The 25,786-nt window shown below is 43.3% G+C and overlaps 1 protein-coding gene across 2 annotated transcripts in view; it reads right to left on the reverse strand.

The window, feature by feature from the left end:
* Positions 1-23,427, reverse strand: part of C16H10orf143 (chromosome 16 C10orf143 homolog) — a 49,683-nt gene extending 26,256 nt beyond the window's left edge. The window contains exon 1 of one of the 2 annotated variants that reach the window (XM_032608933.1): positions 22,566-23,427. In XM_032608933.1, the coding sequence (XP_032464824.1) occupies positions 22,566-22,634 (69 nt within the window). In that variant the 5' untranslated portion in view covers positions 22,635-23,427. The remainder of the gene's footprint in view (positions 1-22,565) is intronic. The other variant, XM_032608934.1, reaches the window with a different exon arrangement.
* Between the last annotated feature and the right edge of the window lie 2,359 nt (positions 23,428-25,786).

Here is a 25,786-nt window from a genome sequence, read left to right on the forward strand (position 1 = left end):
ATCAGCTCTGATACAGAACCCTTAGTGCTTATGAACAGGATTAATAAGGCCTACAGACTGTCGTTGAGAAAGGAAGAGTGTTTCCATCAAGCAGAGATTCCCCCTCAGTGACACTTGCAAACGACCTTGCGCTCTTGGGGAGGGGTTGCTTTCTGCGGCACAGAGCAAACTACAGAAAACACCAGAAGCTAGGGTCCCTACTCTCAACCCCATGTTGTCAGGGCATCCCAGGACTTCAGCCACGTGGACCGTAATATCGAGATGCTGCGCTTCCCTCAGCTGCCCTTTCCAGAAGACTCCTCACCTTACCGGGCACGGGCTTGCATCCACGCCCTGGACCAAGTCTAGCTCGGCAAAGAGAATGCATCACCTCCCGAGGAGGAGATGAACGAGGTTAAGCCTCGGGCAGGAGTGAGAGCTGGTTCCCTAGAGGAAGGTAGCGGAGGAGAGTGAAGAAAAACCACTCTTTACTTCCAGTTAAAAGACAAATAAATGCACACTCTAGGCTGAGGATTAATTCTGCTTGCATGGTTTACCAAGGACACTATAACCCTAAATTGTAAAAATCTACTCACCACAGGTGGAGCCTAGTAACCGTCCCTGCAATGGTAAAAAACTACAGCTTGGAGTGTTTCTGCATGTGTTCTTTTTGGTTTTTTGGGGTTTTTTGGCTGCATTTGGGTCTTCGTTGCTGCGTGTGGGTTTTCTCTAGTTGCGGCGAGCGGGTCTTTGTGGTGCGCGGGCTTCTCATTGTTGTGGCTCCTCTGGTTGTGGAGCGCGGGCTCTAGGCGCATGGGCTTCAGCAGTTGTGGCGCACGGGCTTAGTTGCTCCGCGGCAAGTGGGATAGAACCCTGGTCCGGGAAGGGTTCTATCTGCCTTGGCAGGCAGATTCTTAACCACTGCGCCATCAGGGAAGTCCGTGCATTTGTTATTTCAATAACAAACAAAAATTCTGCGACGTAGGAAGGATAGGGAATTTTATTTCTATGAAGTCCACAAACCTCAGGTAACTTGCCTGGTGATTTGAGATGGCAGAGCTGGGGCTCAGTGTGCATTCATTCTAACTGGGGAGACAAGACTGAAACATACACTAAAGCAACACTAAAAACTTTACAATAATGTATGAAAAAATATTTCAAAACTTAATATAAAGCTATAGTAATCAAGATAGTGTGGTAATGGCACAGGGATACACATAACAGATCAATGGAATGGAATTGAGAGTCCAGAACAAACCCTTCCATTTATGGCCAACTAACTTTTGACAAGAGTGCCGAGACAATTCAAAAGAGAAAGAAGAGTCTTTATAAGAAATGGTGCTGGTGTAATTCTATATCCATACGCACAAAGAGAAACACAGGGCCCTATCGTTTACCACACACAAAGATGAACTCAAAATGGATCAGAGAGCTAAATGTCAGAACTAAAAGTATTAAATTTTTAGAGGAGAACATAGGAGAATATCTCTGTGATCTTTGGTTAGGCAAAGATTTTTTTAGATATGACAGCAAAAGCATGACTCGTAAAAGAAACAAATTGATAAATTGGATTTGATCAATATCGAAAACTTTGGGGCTCCAAAGGACACCATTAAGAAAGTAAAAAGACAAGGCACATTCTTGAAGAAACTGTTTACATACCATACACACGTTAAAGGACTTATCTCCAGAATATATAAAGAAGTCTTTCAACTTCACAAGAAGACAACACACTTTTTTAAACGGGCAAAGGATCTGAATAGTAATTCTGCCAACAAAGATATACATACGGTACTGGAGAACGGACTTGGGGATATGGGGAGGGGGAAGGGTGAGCTGTGACAGGGTGAGAGAGAGTCATGGACATATACACACTAACAAACGTAAGGTAGATAGCTAGTGGGAAGCAGCCGCATGGCACAGGGATATCGGCTCAGTGCTTTGTGACCGCCTGGAGGGATGGGATGGGGAGGGTGGGAGGGAGGGAGACGCAAGAGGGAGGAGATATGGGAACATATGTATATGTATAACTGATTCACTTTGTTATAAAGCAGAAACTAACACACCATTGTAAAGCAATTATACCCCAATTAAGATGTTAAAAAAAAAAAAGAAATTTTGGGGTTAAAAATATGGGAAATATTGTGTTGTCATAAAATGTCTCTCCTGATAACTTTCAATATTTCCATACCTCATTAAAACTGACTGAAATTTAAAAAAAAAAAAAGATATACATAAGGTCAATAAGTACATGAAAAGATGTTCAACATCATTAGTCATTAGAAAAAGGCAAATCAAAACCACAATGGGGCTTCCCTGGTGGTGCAGTGACTGAGAGTCCGCCTGCCGATGCAGGGGACACGGGTTCGTGCCCCGGTCCGGGAAGGTCCCACAGGCCGAGGAGCGGCTGGGCCCGTGGGCCGTGGCCGCTGAGCCTGCGCGTCCGGAGCCTGTGCTCCGCAATGGGAGAGGCCACAACAGCGAAAGGCCTGCGTACAGCAAAACAAAAAACAAAAAAAAAACCCACAATGGGATACCACTTCCCACCCACTTAGAATGGTTATAATCCAAACAAGTGTTGGCAAGGATGTGGAGAAAATGGGACACTCATTTGTTGCTAGTGGGAATTTAAATGCTGCAGCTGCTTTACAAAGCAGTTTGGTGATTCCTCAAAATGTTAAGTGCAGAGTTAGCTGACAACCCAGCAATTCCACAGCTAGGTACCCACCCAAGAGAGATGAAAACATATGTCCACACAAAAACTCGGTCATGAATGTTCACAGCATCATTACTTATAAAATCCCCAAAGTGCAAACAACCTGAATGTCCATCACCTGAGAAATGGTTAAATAAAATGTGGTATTATCTATACAATGCAATATTACTTAGAAACAAGACGGAATAAAATACTGATATATGCTTCAATATGGATGAACCTTAAAAACATTATTACGCTAAGTGAAAGAAGCCAGTCACAAGAGACCAAATACTGTGTGATTCCATGTATATGAACTGGCCAGAGCAGGCAAATCAAGAGACAGAGCTGGGGGAGGGGGAGCTGCTAGTGGGTACCAGGTTTCTTTGGGGGTGATGAAAACGTTCTGAAATTCGATTACGATGATGTCTACACAACCCTGTACGTACACTAAAACCACGGATCCGTGCACTTTAACAGAGTGGACTTAACGGTATACAAATCTGCAATACTGTGATTTATAAGAAATATATATATGGTCATTCCGGTGACCAACACGTATTTTTCAGATATATTTGGTCTTTGTCCATGGTTCCTAGATCACAGCTCCCAAAACCCTTGGAATTTGCCACGCGATTAGAGCAATGTGAGTGTTCTCCGTCATAATACGTGGTCTCTAGTCCTCAGTTCCTGAAACCACTTCACAGCCATAAAGGTGAAGTGGGTGTCTCCTTATTCATAACAAGCCCCTTTCCACCTCGACTGGGTTTATGCTAATGAAGTGACTTTGGAAAAGCACCTGGGGGGTGGGGGGACTTGCTGCCTGAGGAACAAGGCAGAAAACTAGATGGATGGAACTTTCAGTCCCACCCCCTGATTTCCGGGGAGTGGGGAGGGGGCAGAGTCAGTGTTCAATCATGTGTACATAACAAAGCCGCCACAAAACCCAGAAGGAGGGGGTTCGGAGAGCTTCCAGTATGGGGAACCAGACGCTTCCACAACCAGTGTGCCAGGCCCCAAGCTCCAGGAAGACAGAACCCCCTTTGTTCAGGAACTCATCCTATGTGTTTCTCCATCTGGCTGTTGATTCGTATCCTTCAATGTCCTTTTACAATAAATTGGTAATCTAGTGAGTAAACGGGCTTCCTGAGTTCTGTGAGCTGTTTTAGGAAGTTAATTGAATCTAAGGAGGGGGTCGTGGGACCCTCTGATTTACAGCCAGTTGGTAACAACCTGAGCTTTCGCCGGGCATCTGAAGTGCAGGGCAGCCTTGGGGGACTGAGCCCTTTGCCTGTGGGATCTGATGCTGTCCCTGGGTAGTTAGTGTCAGGATTGAGCTGAATCCTTGGACATCCTACTGGTGTCCAAGAACTGCTGTGGGCAAGCCTCTCCCCCAACACATCCACACACTGGAACTGGGTCCAGGAACCCATTTAAAATTATACATAAATAAAGCTATTTTTTTTAATGGGCAAAAAACCTGAATAGACAGTCCACCAAGAAAGATATAAATGATTAATAAACACATAAAAAGATCTTCAACATCGTTCGTTGTTAGGGAAATGCAAATTTATATTGCTGTGAATACCTAACTTCACACCTACGAGGATGACTATAATCAAAACGACAGACACCGTGAGGATGTGGACAAACCAGAATACTCACAGGACGCCAGTGGAGGTGCAAAATGCTACTGCCACTTTGGGAAACAGTCTGGCAGTTTCTAGGAAGTTAAACATAAATTTACCATTGGAACCAGCCATTCCAGTGAGGGACATCTATCTAGCAGAAATGAAAAGTTATGTCCACACAGTGATCTCTATGTGACCCTTGTGAGTTCTCAGCACTATGCATAATAGCCAAAAAGGAAAAGCAGCCCCAATGTCCATCCGCTGATGAATAAACAAAATGTGGGATATCTATACAATGGAATATTATTTAGCAGTCAAAAAACAATATACTAATATATGCTTCATCATGGATGAACCTCAAAAAACATTATGAGAGAGAAAGAAGTCAGCTGCAAAACCACACACTGTATGATTCTGTTTACATGAAATGTCCAGAAAAGGCAGATCTAGAGAAACAGAAAGTAGATCAGCACTTGACTGGAACTGGGGGTGGGAACGGGAGTCACTGCAAGCAGGCACAAGAGTTCTTTCTGAGGTGAAGCAGTCTAAAACTGGGTGGTGATGGTTGCAAAACTAAAGTGACGAAAAATCACTTCATTGTACACTTAATATTTTAAAAACCCTAATCAACGTGGTCTTGATGATAAGCGCAAAAGGGAAATCTGAGAGGTCATGGGCCACGGGCATGGTTCTGAAGGGGAACACTGCACTCAGCTGATTTATAATTTCCCCTAAATAAATGAAACTTTGAAAATATCAACAATTTTACGCATCAATGTAATCCTCCCTTCATTTCTTTTCAGTTAAACACACATACACACATGCTCTTCCACGTTAAGCAGTCACAAAGTAGGTGCTGAACACCTACTGGGTGCCTCGCTTGGCTCTGGGCACCTGGCAATTAGAGAAGCAGGCGCCAGGTCATGGTCCTCCATGGGCCACTGCTGAACACAACAGACACCTACAAGGGCCCAAACCATGGAAAACTACCTCCTGACTGACCTAACCTCATTTTGACTTTTCTGTGTCACGTACAAAGAAATCTGCTGAAAACTAGAAATGATTGAGGCTATGTGTAGCTGGCAGTATGAGTATTTGTATTAGAGTTATAACTGAAGGTGAATTATGATTGATAAATTTCCTTTTTCAAGATGGAAGAATGGCTGAATACAATTAAACTGAGTAGACCAGATAATACGAAGTGGCTCAACAGATGATTTCTAAACTAAAAGACAGGTGAGAGAAATAAATAACTTGTTTCTTGAAGAGTGGGTTACAATTATTTAGAATGAAGAGTGGCCACAGAAAGGCAAAACAAAAGGGCTTTGTCAGGGGTCTGCATCATCAGCTACTATACATTAGGTTTTTTTGTTTAGTTTTGCTTTTTAATTTATTTTTGGCTGGGTTGGGCCTTCGTTGCCGCACGTGGGCTTTCTCTAGTTGTGGTGAGCGGGGTCTATTCTTCGCTACAGTGCATGGGCTTCTCATTGCAGTGGCTTTCCTTGTTGCAGAGCATGGGTTCTAGGCACATGGGATTCAGCAGTTGTGGTACGTGGGCTCAGTAGTTGTGGTTCGTGGGCTCTAGAGCACAGGCTTAGCAGTTGTGGCGCACAGGCTTAGTTGCTCCGCGGCATGTGGGATCTTCCCGGACCAGGGCTCGAACCTATGTCCCCTGCACTGGCAGGCAGATTCCTAACCACTGCGCCTCCAGGGAAGCCCCTGTTCATTAGATTTTCACAGTGGGGATCTCATTCAGCAGATGAGCCATAAAACCTACATCCTACAGGATGAAACAAGCAAATTTAACTCTGAATTTTCTCACTTTGTAAGTTCAACCCCATAGGACAACCTGGATGGAGTTAAAGCCATCAATATGTCTAAGTGGTTTTGCCTACAAGGACTACTAGCTTTACTGGATAACTTTTCAAGTGTTAATAAAGGCAGATCTAAAAGTTATCCAGAGAAAGAGTGGATATAAAATATCCTCGGCCCTCTAATTTAGGGGCAGCTATTCATAATACCAAGATTGGTGAAAACGGCAGATTGGAAGTTTACAATTTACTCACATCTAAATTTCAACAGCTGCATCAAAAACATTCCAGACTGCAACTCACAATTACCTGCCCTCTCACAAAGCTCAAGCCTGCTCATCCCTGGACTGAAGACAGGACCCAGGTGCAGGTGTGGTGCCCACAAGGAAAAACATGTCTGCCAACAGCATGTGCACCTGAGCATCTTCAACCTGCAGAAGAGCCCTCACAGCACAGCTGAATAAAGTCACACCAGGGCAGACAAGCTAAATGCTGTGCGGAAAGCGTTCACATGGTTAGCGGTTTTAGCTAGCGGTGATTCGCTGCTGCAGTGCACAGCCTACACAAACTTTTACATATTCTAAGTCAAACCAGATCGAAAGCATTCACAACTGACATTCCGGCACTGTTTAAGGAGTGCCTTCTAAGTCAAACCAGATCGAAAGCATTCACAACTGACATTCCGGCACTGTTTAAGGAGTGCCTCAAACTCAACTTTACTGAGTATATGTGTGTGTGTTGCAACTTCTTTCTGTAAGCTTTGAATCAATAATGCAAGTAGCTCTTCAGGCCAAGATGGAGCAACGGGGACCAGGTTCACCCTCCTGCATGAAACAACCAAAAATGGACAAAATAAATGAAACAACAGATTTCAAGACACTGACCAACAAGTAACAAAGAACAGTGACCCCTGAGAGAAGAACACAAATGGGCTGAGCCCTATACCTGCCCTCCCTCACTGCCTCGAGTTTCCAGGCTGTGGCATGGCAAGGGGAACCGAGGCAGAGCCTGGGGGATTCCCTGAGTTCATAACACATTCCTGAGCATGTTGGAGGCTCACAGGAAAGAGCCCTGGAGAAAAGACAGTGGCCTAGAGCAAGAAACAGGATGAGGCACACACATACAGCTGAGTGCTGATCAGCATACATGTGTAAAGTACCCAAGGGCAGGAAAAGAGCCGCCCGGAAGCATTAGAAGCAGTAGTGCCTGGTGCTCAGACATGGCTGGGAATACTGTCTGACCCTGCCACCAAACCTGGAAAACCTCAGGACTCATGATGCAGAGGGCAGACTACACAGATCTTGCTTCAGGAGTAGGGAGTTATTAGCCCTAGACCAAGCCCTATTCTGGTCTCACCTAACAAATCTTAAAAGCATGATCCAAAGGCTCAAACTTTTTCCAAGTAACTTATCTGTGACCCAGAACAAAGTTCAAGCATGTTTACAGGAATCTAAAAATATCCAGCACCCCATACGGTAAAATTCACAATATCTGACCAGCAAAGCAGCAGAAAAATACGATGCACAGTGAAGAGAACAACCTATCAAAGCTGGCCCCAAACTGACACGGATGTAAGAATTAGCAGAGAAGGACATTTAGAAAGTTATTTTGACTGTATTCTGTATGTTTGGAATGCTACACAGAGATATGGAAGATATTTTAAATCCCAATCAAACGTTGTAAGTTGAAATCTACAATGTCTGAGATCAAAAAAAAAGTAACGGATATAATCAACAGCAGATTAGACACTGCAGAAGAAAAGGTTAGTGGACTTGAAGGCACAGCAATAGAAACTACCTGAAAATAAAGAAAAGAGATTTTTAAAAATGAACAGAGCATCAGTGGTATGACCTCAAGAAGCTTAAATGATGTATAATTGGAGTTCCAGTAGGAGAGAAGAGAGGGGAAACAGAAAAAAATATTTCAAGATATAATGGCTGAAAATGTCCCAAGTTTGAGGAAAACTATAAACCCACAGATCCAAGAATTTCAGTAACACCAAACACACAAAAACATGGAGACAATTATACCAAAGAACATCATGGGCAAATTGCTCAAAGCCACTGATAAAGAGAAAACTAAAAGGACAGAGACCAAAGATTTTACATTCTGAGGAACAGAGATGGGATGACGGCAAATCTCTCATTAGAAACAAACCAATTAGGAAGACAGCACAGCAACATCTTTAAAGTACTGAAAGAAAAAACTACCAACTTAGAATTCCATATGTGGTAGAAATATCTTTCAAAAATGAGGGTGAAGTAAAGACATACAAAAGGTCAAAATTTTTATCACCAGTAGGTTTGTCCTATAAGAAATGTTAAAAGAATTCCTTCAGGAAGAAAACCAAAATATAAAACCAGGTGGAAATACGAATCTACACAAAAGAATGAAGTGCACTGGAAATGGTAACTCTGTGGGCAAACAGTTAAGTTTTTGCTCTTGTTACTGAAACTTCTTTAAAAGATGACTGACTGTTTTAAGCAGAAATAGTAACAATATAGTATGGTTTACAACATATATCAAGGTAAACTGTAGGACAAAAGCAGAAAAGCAGAGAGGAGAGGGATGAAGTGTATATTGTAAGGTTCTTACATGTACAGTGGTATGGTACCACTTGATGACAAACTGTACAATTTGAAGATGCACATTCTAAATCATAAAGCAAAAAACAAAGTTACAGTTAAGTCAATGAAGGAAACAACATGAAATCATAAAAAATATCTTACTAAACCAAAAAGAAATAAAACAAATAAAAAACAAAAAGCAAGATGACAGACTTTAATCTAATTATATCAACAGTCACATTAAAAGTAAATAGACTAAATACGTTAATAAAAAGGCAGAGATTGTCAGACTGAGTAACAAAAAAACCCCAATTATAGACTGTCTACAAGAAACTCACTTTAATACAAAGATACAAATAGATTAAAAGTAAAAAGGTAAAATAAGATATACAATGCTAACACCAATCCAAAGAAAGCAAAGGTGGCTATACTAATATCAGACAAAATAAATTTCAGAATGGAGAATGTTACCAGGGATATAAAAGGTGATTTCATAATGACAAAGGAGTCATTTAATCAAGATGACATACAATTCATAAATGTATATGCACATAAGAGTTTCACAGTTCATGAAACAAAAACTTATAGACGTTTTTGCAAGGAGTTTTTGCAAGTTGTTTGCATGGAGAAAAGACAAATCTACAATTATATTCAGAGGTTTCAATACCATCTCACAAAAACTGTTACAACATTAAAAATATTATAGGACATGAAAAAAATTGTTAAGGATACAGAAGATATACACCAAACTATCAACCAACTTGACTTAACTGACACTTATAGAACACTTCACTCAACAGCAGAATACACATTTTTCAAGACTGACCATATTTTGAGTCATAAAAGAAGTCATCTCATAGGAAAAACAGTATGGAGGTTCCTCAAAAAAATTAAAAATACCATATGATCTGGCAACCCTACTTCTGGACATTTATCAAAAAGAATTGAAATCAACATCTCAAAGAGATATTTAGCATGTCCATGTTCACTGCAGCACTATTCACAATGGCCAAGATGTAGAAACAACCTAAATGTCCATTTCAAATGAATGGATAGAGAAAATGTGGTATATTCAAACAATGAATACCATTCAGCCCTTAAAAAGAAGGAAATTTCACAATATGCAACAACATGGAGGGGCATTGAGGACATTATGCTAAGCAAAATATGCAAGATAATGAAAGACGAGTACTGCATGATTCAATTTATACGAGGTATCTAAAATAGTCAAATTCACAAAACGAAGACTGGAATGCCAACTACCAGGGGCTGTGGAGAGGAGGAAATGGAGAGTTATTCATCAGCAGAGACCTGCTGTACAACACTGTACCTACAGTCAACAATAACTGATTGTACACCTATGATTTGTTAAGAGAACAGATCTCATGTTAAGCATTCTTACTACAATAAAATTTTAAAATTAAATTAAATTAAATTTCAGAAAAAGAAAAAAGTGTCAGTAAACTTCAAAGGATTCAAGTCACACCAAGTATGTTCTTGGACCACAGTGGAATTAAACTAGAAAGCAGTAACAAAGATCTCTAGAAAATCCCCAAATATCTGGAAACTAAATAACACACTTCTAAATAACAAACGCATCAAAGAAAAAATCAACTGGAAAATTATAAAGCATTTTCAACTGAAAAAATAAAAAACAAAACATTACATGCACTAAAGAAGAAATGTATAGCGGTCAGTGCCTACATTAGAAAACATGAAAGGCCTCCACCTAGTGACCTCAGAATCCACCTTCAGTCACAAGAAACAGAAGAACCAGTGAACCCAACATGAGAAGAAAAAGGGAAATAAAGAAGATGAGAGTGAAAATTATTGACAAAGTAAATAGAAAAGCAATAGAGAAAAATCAGTGAAACTTAGAAAGACATCACATGTACATAGATCAGAGACTTAATATTGTTATGATATTAAGAGATAATATTCCTCAAATTAATCTATAGATTCAATACAATCCCTATCAGAATTCCAGCTGACTTCTTTGCAGAAATTGAGAAGCTGATCCTAAAATTCCTATGGAAATTCAAGGAACCCAGAATAGCAAAAACGATGTTGAAAAAGAACAAAGTTGGGGGACTCTCACTTCCAGGTTTCAAAACTTACTATAAAGCTACAGTAATCAAGATAATATGGTAGAGACGCGGTCGCACCCTCGTGGACCGTAGAGGCGGCAGCGAACTAGAGCCCGCGTCGCAGTTCGTGGCCACGTAGAGGCCGGGCGAGCCCGGGCACCGGGACCCAGCCCAGGCTCGGCGAGCAGCTCTGCGCGCGGCTGGGGTCATGGTATACTGAAAAAGCACTCGAGAAATCTGGGGGGAGCTGGAAGCTATCAAGTTATTGAGGCCACACAGGGGGCAGAAAAGACAGAGGATCTAGAGATACAGAGAAAAATTGACTACAGGACCATGAGGAGACCCAAGGAGGGTCACATCAAGAGTGGCTGACGTTGGGGGGACCTTGAAGATGGCGGAAGAGTAAGACGCGGAGATCGCCTTCCTCCCCACGGATACACCAGAAATACATCCACACGTGGAACAACTCCTACAGAACTCCTACTGAAGGCTGGCAGAAGACCTCAGACCTCCCAAAAGGCAAGAAACTCCCCACGTAACTGGGTAGGGCAAAAGAAAAAACAGAGACAAAAGAATAAGGACGGCACCTGCACCAGTGGGAGGGAGCTGTGAAGGAGGAAAAGTTTCCACACACTAGGAAGCCCCTCCGCGGGCGGAGACTGCGGGAGGCAGAGGGGGGAGTTTCGGGACCGCGGAGTAGTGCACAGCGACGGGTGCGGAGGGCAAAGCGGGGAGATTCCCGCACAGACGATCGGTGCCGACCAGCACTCACCAACCCGAGAGGCTTGTCTGCTCACCCGCCGGGGCGGGCGGGGCTGCGAGCTGAGGCTCGGGTTTTGGTTTTGGACGGAGCTCAGGGAGAGGACTGGGGTTGGCGGCTTGAACATAGCCTGAAGGGGTTAGTGCACCACGACTAGCCGGGAGGGAGTTCGGGGAAAAGCCTGCACCGGCCGAAGAGGCAAGAGACTTTTTCTTCCCTCTTTGTTTCCTGGTGCGCGAGGAGAGGGGTTTAAGAGCGCTGCTTAAAGGAACTCCAGAGACGGGCGCGAGCCGCGGCTAAAAGCGCGAACCCCAGAGACGGGCGCGAGCCGCGGCTGAGGGCGCGAGCCCCCGAGACGGGCGCGAGCCGCGGCTGAAAGCGCAAACCCCAGAGACGGGCGCGAGCCGCGGCTAAAACCGCGGACCCCAGAGACGGGCGGGAGACGCTAAGGCTGCTGCTGCCGCCACCAAGGGCCTGTGTGCGAGCACAGGTCACTCTCCACACCCCTCTTCCGCGGAGCCTGTGCAGCCCGCCACTGCCAGGTTCCCGGGATCCAGGGACAACTTCCCCGGGAGTACGCACGGCGGGTCTCAGGCTGGTGCAACATCACGCCGGCCTCTGCCGCAACGTCACGCTGCCTCTGCAGCCGCAGGCCCGCCCCTCACGTAGTGCCCCTCCTACCCCCATCCCCCAACCCCCGGCCTGAGTGAGCCGGAGGCCCCGAATCAGCGGCTCCTTTAACCCCGTCCTGTCTGAGCGAAAAAAACAGACGCCCTCCAGCGACCTACACGCAGAGGCAGGGCTAAATCCAAAGCTGAGCTCCTGTGAGCTGTGAGAACAAAGAAGAGAAAGGGAAATCTCTCCCAGCAGCCACAGAAGCAGCGGATTAAAGCTCCACAATCAACTTGATATACCCTGCATCTGTGGAATACCTGAATAGACAAGGAATGATCCCAAATTGAAGAGGTGGAATTTAGGAGCGAGATCTATGATTTTTTTCCCTTTTCCTCTTTTTGTGAATGTGTACGTGTATGCTTCTGTGTGAGATCCTGTCTGTATACTCTTGCTTCCACCATTTGTCCTAGGGCTCTATCCGTCCATGACTTTTTTTTAAAAAATTCTTTTTCTTAATAATTAAGTTTAATTGTAATAACTTTATTATACTTTACCTTCGTTCTTTCTTTCTTTCCTTCCTTCCTTCCCTCCTTTAGACAACGAATCACCCCAAATTGAGGAGGTGGTCTCAGGGAGCAGGATTTATGATTTTTCCCCCTTTACCTCTTTTTGTGAAGGTGTATGTGTATGCTTCTGTGTAAGATTTTCTCTGTATAGCTTTGCTTCCAGCATTTGTCCTAAGGTTCTATCCGTCCCTTTTTTTTTTTTTTTCTAAATATTTTTTAATTCAATAACTATATTATACTTTATTTTATTTTTACTGTATCATCTTTCTTTCCGTCTTTTTTCCTTCTTTCCCTCCTTCCTTCCTTCCTCCCTCCCTCCCTCCCTCCCTCCTTTCTTTCCTTCTTTGCTTCTTTCTTCCTTCCTTCCTTTCCTCCTTTCCTTCTTTCTTTACTCATACTTCTACTAATTCTCCCTACTTTTTCTCCCTTTTATTCTGAGCTGTGTGGATGAAAGGCTCTTGGTGCTCCAGCCAGGAGTCAGGGCTCTGCCTCTGAGGTAGGAGAGCCAACTTCAGGACACTGGTCAACAAGAGACCTCCCAGCTCCACATAATATTAAACGGTGGAAATATCCCAGAGACCTCCATCTTAACACCAGCACCCAGCTTCACTCAACGACCAGCAAGCCACAGTGCTGGACAACCTATGCCAAACAACTAGCAAAACAGGAACACAACCCCACCCATTAGCAGAGAGGCTGCCTAAAATCATAATAAGGCCACAGACACCCCAAAACACACCACCAGACGTGAACCTGCCCACTAGAGAGACAAGATCCAGCCTCATCCAGCACAACACAGGCACTAGTCCCCTCCACCAGGAAGCCTACACAACCCACTGAAACAACCTTAGCCACTGGAGACAGACATCAAAAACAACGGGAACTACGAAAGTGCAGCCTTCAAAAAGGAGACCCCAAACACAGTAAGATAATCAAAATGAGAAGACAGAAAAACACACAGCAGATGAAGGAGCAAGATAAAAACCCACCAGACCTAACAAATGAAGAGGAAATAGGCAATCTACCTGAAAAAGAATTCAGAATAATGATAGTAAGGATGATCCGAAATCTTGGAAGTAGAATGGACAAAATGCAAGAAACAGTTAACAAGGACCTACAAGAACTAAAGACGAAACAAGCAACGATGAACAATGCAATAAATGAAATTAAAATCACTCTAGATAGGATCAATAGCAGAATAACTGAGGCAGAAGAACGGATAAGTGACCTGGAAGATAAAGTAGTGGAAATAACTACTGCAGGGCAGAATAAAGAAAAAAGAATGAAAAGAACTGAGGACAGTCTCAGAGACCTCTGGGACAACATGAAACGCACCAACATTCGAATTATAGGGGTTCCAGAAGAAGAAGAAAGAAAGAAAGGGACTGAGAAAATATTTGAAGAGATTATAGTTGAAAACTTCCCTAATATGGGAAAGGAAATAGTTAATCAAGTCCAGGAAGCACAGAGGGTCCCATACAGGATAAATACAAGGAGAAACACGCCAAGACACATATTAATCAAACTGTCAAAAATTAAATACAAAGAAAGCATATTAAAAGCAGCAAGGGAAAAACAACAAATAACACACAAGGGAATCCCCATAAGGTTAACAGCTGATCTCTCAGCAGAAACCCTACAAGCCAGAAGGGAGTGGCAGGACATACTGAAAGTGATGAAGGAGAATAGCCTGCAACCAAGACTACTCTACCCAGCAAGGATCTCATTCACATTTGATGGAGAAATTAAAACCTTTACAGACAAGCAAAAGCTGAGAGAGTTCAGCACCACCAAACCAGCTTTACAACAAATGCTAAAGGAACTTCTCTAGACACGAAACACAAGAGAAGGAAATGACCTATAGTAGCGAACCCAAAACAATATATAAAATGGAAATAGGAACATACATATCGATATTACCTTAAATGTAAATGGACTAAATGCTCCCACCAAGAGACACAGATTGGCTGAATGGATACAAAAACAAGACCCTTATATATGCTGTCTACAAGAGACCCACTTCAGAACTAGAGACACATACAGACTGAAAGTAAGGGGATGGAAAAAGATATTCCATGCAAATGGAAACCAAAAGAAAGCTGGAGTAGCAATTCTCATATCAGACAAAATAGACTTTAAAATAAGGACTATTAAAAGGGACAAAGAAGGACACTACATAATGATCAAGGGATCGATCCAAGAAGAAGATATAACAATTGTAAATATTTATGCACCCAACATAGGAGCACCTCAATACATAAGGCAAATACTAACAACCATAAAAGGGGAGATCAACAGTAACACATTCATAGTAGGGGACTTTAACACCCCACTTTCACCCATGGACAGATCATCCAAAATGAAAATAAATAAGGAAACACAAGCTTTAAATGATACATTAAACAAGATGGACTTAATTGATATTTATAGGACACTCCATCCAAAAACAACAGAATACACATTTTTCTCAAGTGCTCATGGAACATTCTCCAGGATAGATCATATCTTGGGTCACAAATCAAGCCTTGGTAAATTTAAGAAAACTGAAATTGTATCAAGTATCTTTTCCGACCACAACGCCATGAGACTAGATATCAATTACAGGAAAAGATCTTTAAAAAATACAAACACATGGAGGCTAAACAATACACTACTTAATAATGAAGTGATCACTGAAGAAATCAAAGAGGAAATAAAAAAATACCTAGAAACAAATGACAATGGAGACACAACGACCCAAAACCTATGGGATGCAGCAAAAGCAGTTCTAAGGGGGAAGTTTATAGCAATACAAGCCCACCTTAAGAAGCAGGAAACATCTCGAATAAACAACCTAACCTTGCACCTCAAGCAATTAGAGAAAGAAGAACAAAAAAACCCCAAAGCTAGCAGAAGGAAAGAAATCATAAAAATCAGATCAGAAATAAATGAAACAGAAATGAAGGAAATGATAGCAAAGATCAATAAAACTAAAAGCTGGTTCTTTGAGAAGATAAACAAAATAGATAAACCGCTAGCCAGACTCATCAAGAAAAAAAGGGAGAAGACTCAAATCAATAGAATTAGAAATGAAAAAGGAGAAGTAACAACTGACACTGCAGAAATAAAAAAAATCATGAGAGATTACTACAAGCAACTCTATGCCAATAAAATGGACAATCTGGAAGAAATGGACAAATTCTTAGAAATGCACAACCTGCCAAGACTGAATCAGGAAGAAATAGAAAATATGAACAGACCAATCACAAGCACTGAAATTGAAACTGTGATTAAAAACCTTCCAACAAACAAAAGCCCAGGACCAGATGGCTTCACAGGTGAATTCTATCAAACGTTTAGAGAAGAGCTAACACCTATCCTTCTCGAACTCTTCCAAAATATAGCAGAGGGAGGAACACTCCCAAATTCCTTCTACGAGGCCACCATCACCTTGATACCAAAACCAGACAAGGATGTCACAAAGAAAGAAAACTACAGGCCAATATCACTGATGAACATAGATGCAAAAATCCTCAACAAAATACTAGCAAACAGAATCCAACAGCACATTAAAAGGATCATACACCATGATCAAGTGGGGTTTATTCCAGGAATGCAAGGATTCTTCAATATACGCAAATCTATCAATGTGATAAACCATATTAACAAATTGAAGGAGAAAAACCATATGATCGTCTCAATAGATGCAGAGAAAGCTTTCGACAAAATTCAACACCCATTTATGATAAAAACCCTCCAGATAGTAGGCATAGAGGGAACTTTCCTAAACATAATAAAAGCCATATATGACAAGCCCACAGCAAACATCATCCTCAATGGTGAAAAACTGAAAGCATTTCCACTAAGATCAGGAACAAGACAAGGTTGCCCACTCTCACCACTCTTATTCAACATAGTTTTGGAAGTTTTAGCCACAGCAATCAGAGAAGAAAAGGAAATAAAAGGAATCCAAATCGGAAAAGAAGAAGTAAAGCTGTCACTGTTTGCAGATGACATGATACTATACATAGAGAATCCTAAAGATGCTACCAGAAAACTACTAGAGCTAATCAATGAATTTGGTAAAGTAGCAGGATACAAAATTAATGCACAGAAATCTCTGGCATTCCTATATACTAATGATGAAAAATCTGAAAGTGAAATCAAGAAAACACTCCCATTTACCATTGCAACAAAAAGAATAAAATATCTAGGAATAAACCTACCTAAGGATACGAAAGACCTGTATGCAGAAAATTATAAGACACTGATGAGAGAAATTAAAGATGATACAAATAGATGGAGAGATATACCATGTTCTTGGATGGGAAGAATCAACATTGTGAAAATGACTCTACTACCCAAAGCAATCTACAGATTCAATGCAATCCCTATCAAACTACCACTGGCATTTTTCACAGAACTAGAACAAAAAATTTCACAATTTGTATGGAAACACAAAAGACCCCGAATAGCCAAAGCAATCTTGAGAACGAAAAAAGGAGCTGGAGGAATAAGGCTCCCTGACTTCAGACTATATTACAAAGCAACAGTAATCAAGACAGTATGGTACTGGCACAAAAACAGAAAGATAGATCAGTGGAACAGGATAGAAAGCCCAGAGATAAACCCACGCACATATGGACACCTTATCTTTGATAAAGGAGGCAGGAATGTACAGTGGAGAAAGGACAGCCTCTTCAATAAATGGTGCTGGGAAAACTGGACAGGTACATGTAAAAGTATGAGATTAGATCACTCCCTAACACCATACACAAAAATAAGCTCAAAATGGATTAAAGACCTAAATGTAAGGCCAGAAACTATCAAACTCTTAGAAGAAAACATAGGAAGAACACTCTATGACATAAATCACAGCAAGATCCTTTCTGACCCACCTCCTAGAGTAATGGAAATAAAAACAAAAATAAACAAATGGGACCTAATGAAACTTCGAAGCTTTTGCACAGCAAAGGAAACCATAACCAAGACCAAAAGACAACCCTCAGAATGGGAGAAAACATTTGCAAATGAAGCAACTGACAAAGGATTAATCTCCAAAATTTACAAGCAGCTCATGCAGCTCAATAACAAAAAAACAAACAACCCCATCCAAAAATGGGCAGAAGACCTAAATAGACATTTCTCCAAAGAAGATATACAGAATGCCAACAAACACATGAAAGAATGCTCAACATCATTAATCATTAGAGAAATGCAAATCAAAACTACAATGAGATATCATCTCACACCAGTCAGAATGGCCATCATCAAAAAATCTAGAAACAATAAATGCTGGAGAGGGTGTGGAGAAAAGGGGACACTCTTGCACTGCTGGTGGGAATGTGAATTGGTTCAGCCACTGTGGAGAACAGTATGGAGGTTCCTTAAAAAACTACAAATAGAATTACCATATGACCCAGCAATCCCACTACTTGGCATATACCCTGAGAAAACCAAAATTCAAAAAGAGTCATGTACCAAAATGTTCATTGCAGCTCTATTTACAATAGCCAGGACATGGAAACAACCTAAGCGCCCATCATCGGATGAATGGATAAAGAAGATGTGGCACATATACACAATGGAATATTACTCAGCCTTAAAAAGAAATGAAATTGAGCTATTTGTAATGAGATGGATAGACCTAGAGTCTGTCATACAGAGTGAAGTAAGTCAGAAAGAAAAAGACAAATACCGTATGCTAACACATATATATGGAATTTAAGGGAACAAAATGTCATGAAGAACCTAGGGGTAAGATAGGAATAAAGACGCAGACCTACTGGAGAACGGACTTGAGGGTATGGGGAGGGGGAGGGGTGAGTTTTGACAGGGCGAGAGAGAGTCATGGACATATACACATTAACAAACGTAGTAAGGTAGATAGCTGGGGGGAAGCAGCCGCAAGGCACAGGGATATTAGCTCGGTGCTTTGTGACAGCCTGGAAGGGTGGGATGGGGAGAGTGGGAGGGAGGGAGACGCAAGAGGGAAGACATATGGGAACATATGTATATGTACAGCTGATTCACTTTGTTATAAAGCAGAAACTAACACACCATTGTAAAGCAATTATACCCCAATAAAGATGTTTAAAAAAAAAAAAAAAAAAAAAGATAATATGGTACTGATATAAGGACAGACATACTGATCGATGGAACAGAACTGAGAATCCAGGAAAAAACCCTCACATTTACAGTGGGTTGGTTTTCAGCAAAGGTGCCAAGACAGCTAAATGGGGGGAAAGAATAGCCTTTTCAACAAATGGTGCTTGGACAGCTTAATACCTACACGCAAATGAATGAAGTTGGAACCTTACCTCACACCATATATAAAAATTAACTTGAAATGGAATGTAGATCTAAATGTAAAAGCTAAAACTATGACTTTTAGGAAAAATACTGGGGTATGAAATAGAATAATTTTGAAAATCATGTATCCAATAAGGGACTGGTATTAAAATATACAAAGAACTATTACAACTTAATAATAAAAAGACAACAACCCAATTTAAAAATGCGCAAAGGATCTGACAGACATTTCTCCAAAGAAGATATACAAATAGCCAAAGAAACACATGAAAAGATGCTCAACATCATCAAGAAAATGCAAATCAAAACTACAAAGAGGTATTACTTCATATCCACTTAGAATGGTTACGATTTAGAAAGCAGATTAAGTGTTGGTGATGATGCAGAGAAACTGAAACCCTCATACACTGCCAGTGGGAATGTAAAATGTGGCAGCCACTTTGGAAAACAATTTAGCAGTTCCTCAAATGGTTAGGGAGTTACCATATGACCCAGAAATTCCACCACTAGGTATATACCCAAGAGAAATAAAAATATGTGTCTATACAAAAACTTGAACATGTTCATAAAAGCATTATTTATAATAGCCAAAAAGCCAAATTGTACACTTTAAGTACTTGTAGTTTGTTAATACCCCAATAATGTTGTTAAAAAATAAATAAAAGGAAAGAAAAATGATAGGCAAAAAACCCTGTAATAGCCAATCAATTAATGTATCCTTCTATTTTATTTCTAAAGGACATTGACAAAGAATGGAAAGAAATTACAACACAGGAAATGGCCACTTATCCCTAGGAACCAAAAGCTGGGAAAAGGGATCTTGGATCACCTCAGATTAAACCAGAAAAAAATATCAATTCAATGTGAGCCCAGGCATCTCAGGTATGCTCTGCCTAGAGAACTTGCTCTTTACAGAGCTTTTATGGAAGGAGAGTCTTCAGGGAGATGAAAGGCTGAGTAGACATGAATCTTCAGGTGTTCTAGGCAGAAACTTCTATTCTTAAAGGAATGGTGAGTGTGGTGGGAAGGGACTGAAAGGAGCCAGGCACTGGATGCCCCGAGTCACGGGGTCAACCTAGGCAAAGACCTCACGTCTCTTCTTCCAGAGCCTAGAACAGTTCCTGATACACAAGAGATGCTCAAAAAACGGCTACCCAACGGAAACGATAAACACTGCTGATATTTAACTGCTACATGTGTTACCACATTAGCCAACCTTACCATGATCAGGACACTAACAAGATTACAGGAGAGGCACCTGACTCTGGTTCATGAGACTCACTCATTCCAGAGATGGGTCCTGGTGGCTGTAGCTCCTAACTCCACGGCTGGTTTTAACGCACAGGGTGTAGGGCCACTAGGCTGTCACAGAGGTAGGAAAGCAGCTGCACTTCCTGAGTGACCAAATTCTGAAGGGGGGGGTGTGTGTGTGAGAGGGAGAATGGAAAACTTGGGACAAGAGCTTGGCTACTTAATTGAACTCAATCTGGATTATTAGATCAAAGACTAGGACACAATACAACATAAACAAGAACTTTATCAGATTAGGAGGCAATATACACCACAGCAATAAGACACCACCTCATCCTTCTTTGGTCACAATCAGGAAGGGTTGTAGCCTCAACCTGGGCGTTTAATTTCAGCAATTCCAGTCTGAAAGATCCCTCAAGGTCTCTTCCATTAAGCCCTTCCTGTTCTCTCTGATCAACGGTGACCTCCGGCTTCCCACCCCTGACAGCCCATGGCATCACACTTTGTCATTTTACGGCCAATTTAGGACCTCGTTTTGAAGTCCCATGTTTTAGTTCCACAAGCCCCCCATGGGAAGCTGTATAGCCCAGTGGTTAAGGACACAGGCTCTGGAGGCAGACAGCGGGGTTTAAGACCTCCTGCCACCACTTGCTAGCTGTGTACCCTTAGGCCAATTGATTAACCTCTCTGTACCTGAGTTTCCTCACTGGCAATACGGGTATAATAACGGATTGTTGTGAAACTGATAACGCACATGGTAGCCGCTCAAGGACTGGCGGTATCTGCCACATCTCTGCTAAATGTCTCTAAGACACACAACTCAGTGTGGCCTAACAGGAATTCCTCATTTTCTCCTGCAGTCACACGTCAATCTTTCCTCAGTGATGGCACCACTGCATATCTGGGTGCTCAAGTCACAACCCTGGGAGTCACCTGGACTCCTCCCTTTACATTTCCTCCCACATCCACTCCACCAGCAAGACCCGACAGTCCTTCCTCCAAAATATACAGCCAAGTCTGTGTACTGTCACCATCTCACTGCCCTCTGTCTGCACCTCTGACGCCTCTCACGATCTATTTACTCCTGGCCACCCCTCTGACCATTATCCCTTACGTTTCCCACAAAGCTGCTCTGTGGAAAGAGTTAGCTCTTTAAATGTCAGTATGATCGCGTCATTCTACTATTTACTTCCCACTGTCTGGAGGACAACACCCAGGGAGTGGTGAAGCCACGGACAAAAGGAAACTGGGGCCCTGGATGTCTTTGACCTGGGTACCACCAGTCCCATACTTATATTTAGCGGCTCTGTGTTCCACGGCCCTGGGCTCACCTCCATACCGTAATGTACGGGAGAATCAAACTTCCATCCGGTTTGAGCCAATGTGGTTTGAAGTCCCTCTGTTCCAGAAGCTTAACCTATGCCCTGTGATATGGCACAAGGGAGTGGGGCGCCACTGTGACAGAACCTAAGTGATACTGGCTCGTGGTCAGGCAGTGCGTGGTGAGGAAACATGCTGCAGAGTAGAGCTCGTCACTCCTGCCATGCTGTGCAAAACCTTTGAGAAAAACGTTGCCTGCATTAACTCAGAAGGCACACCCCGTGCCTACGGAGCCCGTAGGTCCAGAAGAAGCAGACAAACAATGAAGAAGCTCGGTATGGTGGCAGATCCTTGCTGCTCTTAGACGGAAATAAACGAGATGAACTGAGAAACAGCAATTAGCAGGCAGAGGTGTTAGACAAGAGCGCAGCTCAGAGGCCCTGCACTCCTGCTCCAGTCCCACAGGACTTCTTTCAGTTCCCTAAAGGCCTACGCGCTTCCTACCCACACTGTTTCCCCTTCAAGCCTCACACAGCCCCGATTACCCACCCACCCCAGCTTGATTAGGCCCTGCCCCCCTTACTGATCACCTCTTACCCTGCTCTCTCACAGCAAAGGACTGGCGCGTCTACTCACCTGGCACCCGTACCACACCCAGTCCAGCGCCTGCACGTGGAGGCGTGACTTAGGAACAGCGGCGTGCAGAACGCAGGACACCCCCCTGACCTAGACATCGAGACCTTGCGGGGAGCCCCGCGCACATCTGAGGAACCCTACGTCTCCAGTCCTCCTGAGCGCCCGGGTTCGCATCTCTGCGCAGGCGCGGTCTGAGGGGGCGGCCCCGCCCACTACGCTCCGCCCCAGCAGGTGCGCGTGCCCAGCTCCGGCCGGGCCTCCTCCCAGGCAGGGCGCCAGGAGACGCGAGGCCCAGTGGGGGCCCGCCGAGAGCCGCCGCCTTCCCGTTCCTAAGGCCCAGACCCCGGGGGACTCACCGCGTCCCCCGGAACCTGCAGCTCCTCTGGCCTCCGCCGTCGCCACCGGCCGAGCGCCAGGGGGTCCATGCGGGCCCAGGCCCGAGGCCGCCCAGCCTCTCATCCCCACAGGCTGCAAGGTGCCGCCGCCGGACCACGCCCTCTTCGCCCACGTGCCCCGAAGGAGCCAATGAGGGGCTGGGGGCGGGGCGCCGCAAGGAACCCTTGAGACCCGGCGGGCCCAGGCGACAGACCGGAGTAGCGGAGGCCAGAGCCTTGAGGAGACGAGGGGACGTTTGCCTCAGGTCATTGATTCGGGAAGAGGGCTGAACGTCACTTCTCCGATCACTGAGTCGGCCGTGGGGCTCCCAAGAACCTACTCTTAGGGTTTCGTCACCATTCGACTACAGACCCTGGACCGGCTGGAGGAGCGCCCGCCTCCTTTCTTGTGATTGGTCTCCGAGCCCAGTCTGCGGCCGTCTGCCTGTGGCTGGTTGGCTGATGGAAGGCGCAGCGGGCCTTATCAGCATGGGAGAAACTCTGGCGTCTCTGGGAGATGTAGTCCCGGGGATGCAGCTTCAACTTCCGGGCGGGAGTGGGCGCCCGGTTGCTGCACGACCGCGCAGTGGCCTCCTGCCGGGTTTGCTCGTTGTGCGGTAGCTTCTCGTCTGGAGGCCCCGGGAGCACCCGCTTCTCTGAGGCAGCAGGCCTGAGCTGCCGGGGCCTTTGGGCTGTGCGGAAGGGGAAACCGAGGCCTTGCTGTCCGCGCCGTCGTGGGGTGGGATTCCCTCTGTGAGCAGTCCCCAAACCGTGGGCATCGCACCCCCGACCCAGTGCTGTGCGGAGCTGCACTGCCCTCATCTCAGGGAGCCGAGGGACCTGTCCAGGCTGGAGCGTGCTCAGGCTCGGCCGGCCGCCGTACCCCACCGCAGAGCCCCACCGGCTTCTGCACCAAAGCGCCGAGCCCGAGATCCTTTCTGGTTAACTAAAATTAGTATAAGCCAGTCCTTTGACAGTGATTGGCTAGTGGGTCTGTTAGGGGCATGGCTGGCTCTGGGACAGATGTTCCTTACTGTTTAAAAAAGGGGCTGGATGGTTGGGGGCTTAGTTGTTTCCTGCTGTTGTTGCCAGTGGAAGCTCCCTGGAGCTGCTGCAGCCTTCTTATCACCATGAGGGCAGCTGGTTGGGAACTTAGTGAAAAGTAGGAAGGCATCCAGGCTCTAACAATGTGAGCTTCTGAACCAACCCCAAACCAGCTGACCACCAATCTCCAGACGTCTTGTCTTGTCTCTGTTATTTGAGTCACTGTAAATTGACCGTTTTGCTTCGGTTGGAGGCATCTTTTGTCACAAAGACTTGTCCTTACCCGTTGTGGTGAAAAGCATGAATCCCTCCTCAGTTGGGCTACTTTCTGCAGGGTATTCAGCAAATTAAGTAGCTAATCACGTCAGTTTTCTCATTTATAAAAGATGATGACTCTTCTGGTATTGGGAGGATTAAATGTAAAGTGCTTAGAACAATGTCTGACACAAACTAAGTGCTCAATTCTACTACTAGTACTTCTAGGACTACTAGTTAATCCTGTATCAAAAACCCTTGGGACCTTCCAGTTCCAAGGTGATTAAGTTCTGGGCGTGTAATATACAGCATAGTGATTATAGTTAGCAATCTTGTTTTCTTTATATATTTGAAAGATGATCAGAGAGTAGATTTTAAAAGTTCTCACAACACACACACACACAAAATGTAACTGTGATGGATGTGTTAACTTACCTGACTGTAGTAATCATTTTGCAGTATATACATAGATCATTACATTGTACACAGTAAACTTAAATGACAAATATCAGTTATAATAAAGATGGAGGTGGGGGACCTTGGGGCCAGATGTTTTGGAATTCAAAATTTTTTGGATTCTGTGTTAAAGGGCAGTATGCATACTGCATGAAACACCTTCAGCGGGGTCTGGAACAGCATATAATCAAAGACAATATTTCTGTAGCAAAAATGTGTGAATATTCACAAATATTAACCCGAAATGGGATATATAAAGGCTATAGTCTTATGTTAGTTCCAATGAGTTTGCTCCAAACTTAGGGAGAAACTTATAAGTTTTAGAACTTTTTGCATTTCAGAATTGAAAATAAAGTACTACTGTGGACCTGTATTACTACTTCTACTTTAAAAACTTTGCATGTATGTGTCTTGCAGTTGAGATTAAATAACCTGCTTTGTCGTCCAGTTTCAATTTCACTGTTCTTTGCACCTAGGGCTGCTTTTTCAGATGCTTGAGCCAACCATTGGGTTATGGGGGTACAAACGCTTAGTCCCTGAAGTAGTGACAGATGGTCTCCTTGACCAAACTCTACTCAGGTTCCTCTGAAATCTCTTATCAACTAGGCTCTGACCTTTGGGCTCCCATGTTCATCCCTGCATTTTCCAGTTTCAGCAAGAATCTTGCTAAGGCATCTTAGCCAGAAGCCCCCAGCCTTGGTGTCTGATTGGGCTTCTCATCCTCCAGCATCCCCCAGGGGTTGTCATGGTGGCCTGCTTTCAGCAAGAATGCTGCTAGGTTAGTTTAGCTAGAATCTCCCCTTACCCCTGATGTTTCCTCGTAGAAATTTTCCATCCACTGACCCCACTCCCCCATCCCGCCATGCTCCTTGGCTATAAGTTACCACTTTCCCTTGTATTTAGAGTTGAGCCCAATCTCTCTCCACTCCTGCAAAAGCCCATTTCATTAGTCACTATACCTGTCACAGTGGTCCCCCTGAATAAAGTCTGCCTTATCATTCTCTAACAAGTGTCATGATTACTTTTTTCTTTAACACAATTATTATATTTAGAAGGACGCAGTTTAGCTTATCACACTATTTACCAAACATCAGTCATTTGGGTACCAACCAAAAGAGGTATACTAAACCTCTCGTATTATTTACCTAGTATATTTAAATTCTTGATATCTTAAAATTTAAGACTTTAAAAATAATACAAAATATCTATAAAGTGATAGTTTAAAGGACTTGTTATTCTAATATGTTAAATACATTAACAGAAGAAAACAGGAGAAAGCTTCATGACATTGGATTCTTGCATATGATGCCAAAAACACAGTCAACAAAAGAAAAATTAGATAAACTGAACTGTATAAAAATGTAAAACCTTTGTGCATCAAAGGACACTATTAACACAGTGAAATGCAACCCAAGAAATAGAGTAAATATTTGCAAATTATATATCTG

The sequence above is a fragment of the Phocoena sinus genome, chromosome 16 (assembly GCF_008692025.1).
Source record: "Phocoena sinus isolate mPhoSin1 chromosome 16, mPhoSin1.pri, whole genome shotgun sequence".
NCBI classification, from domain to species: Eukaryota; Metazoa; Chordata; class Mammalia; order Artiodactyla; family Phocoenidae; genus Phocoena; species Phocoena sinus.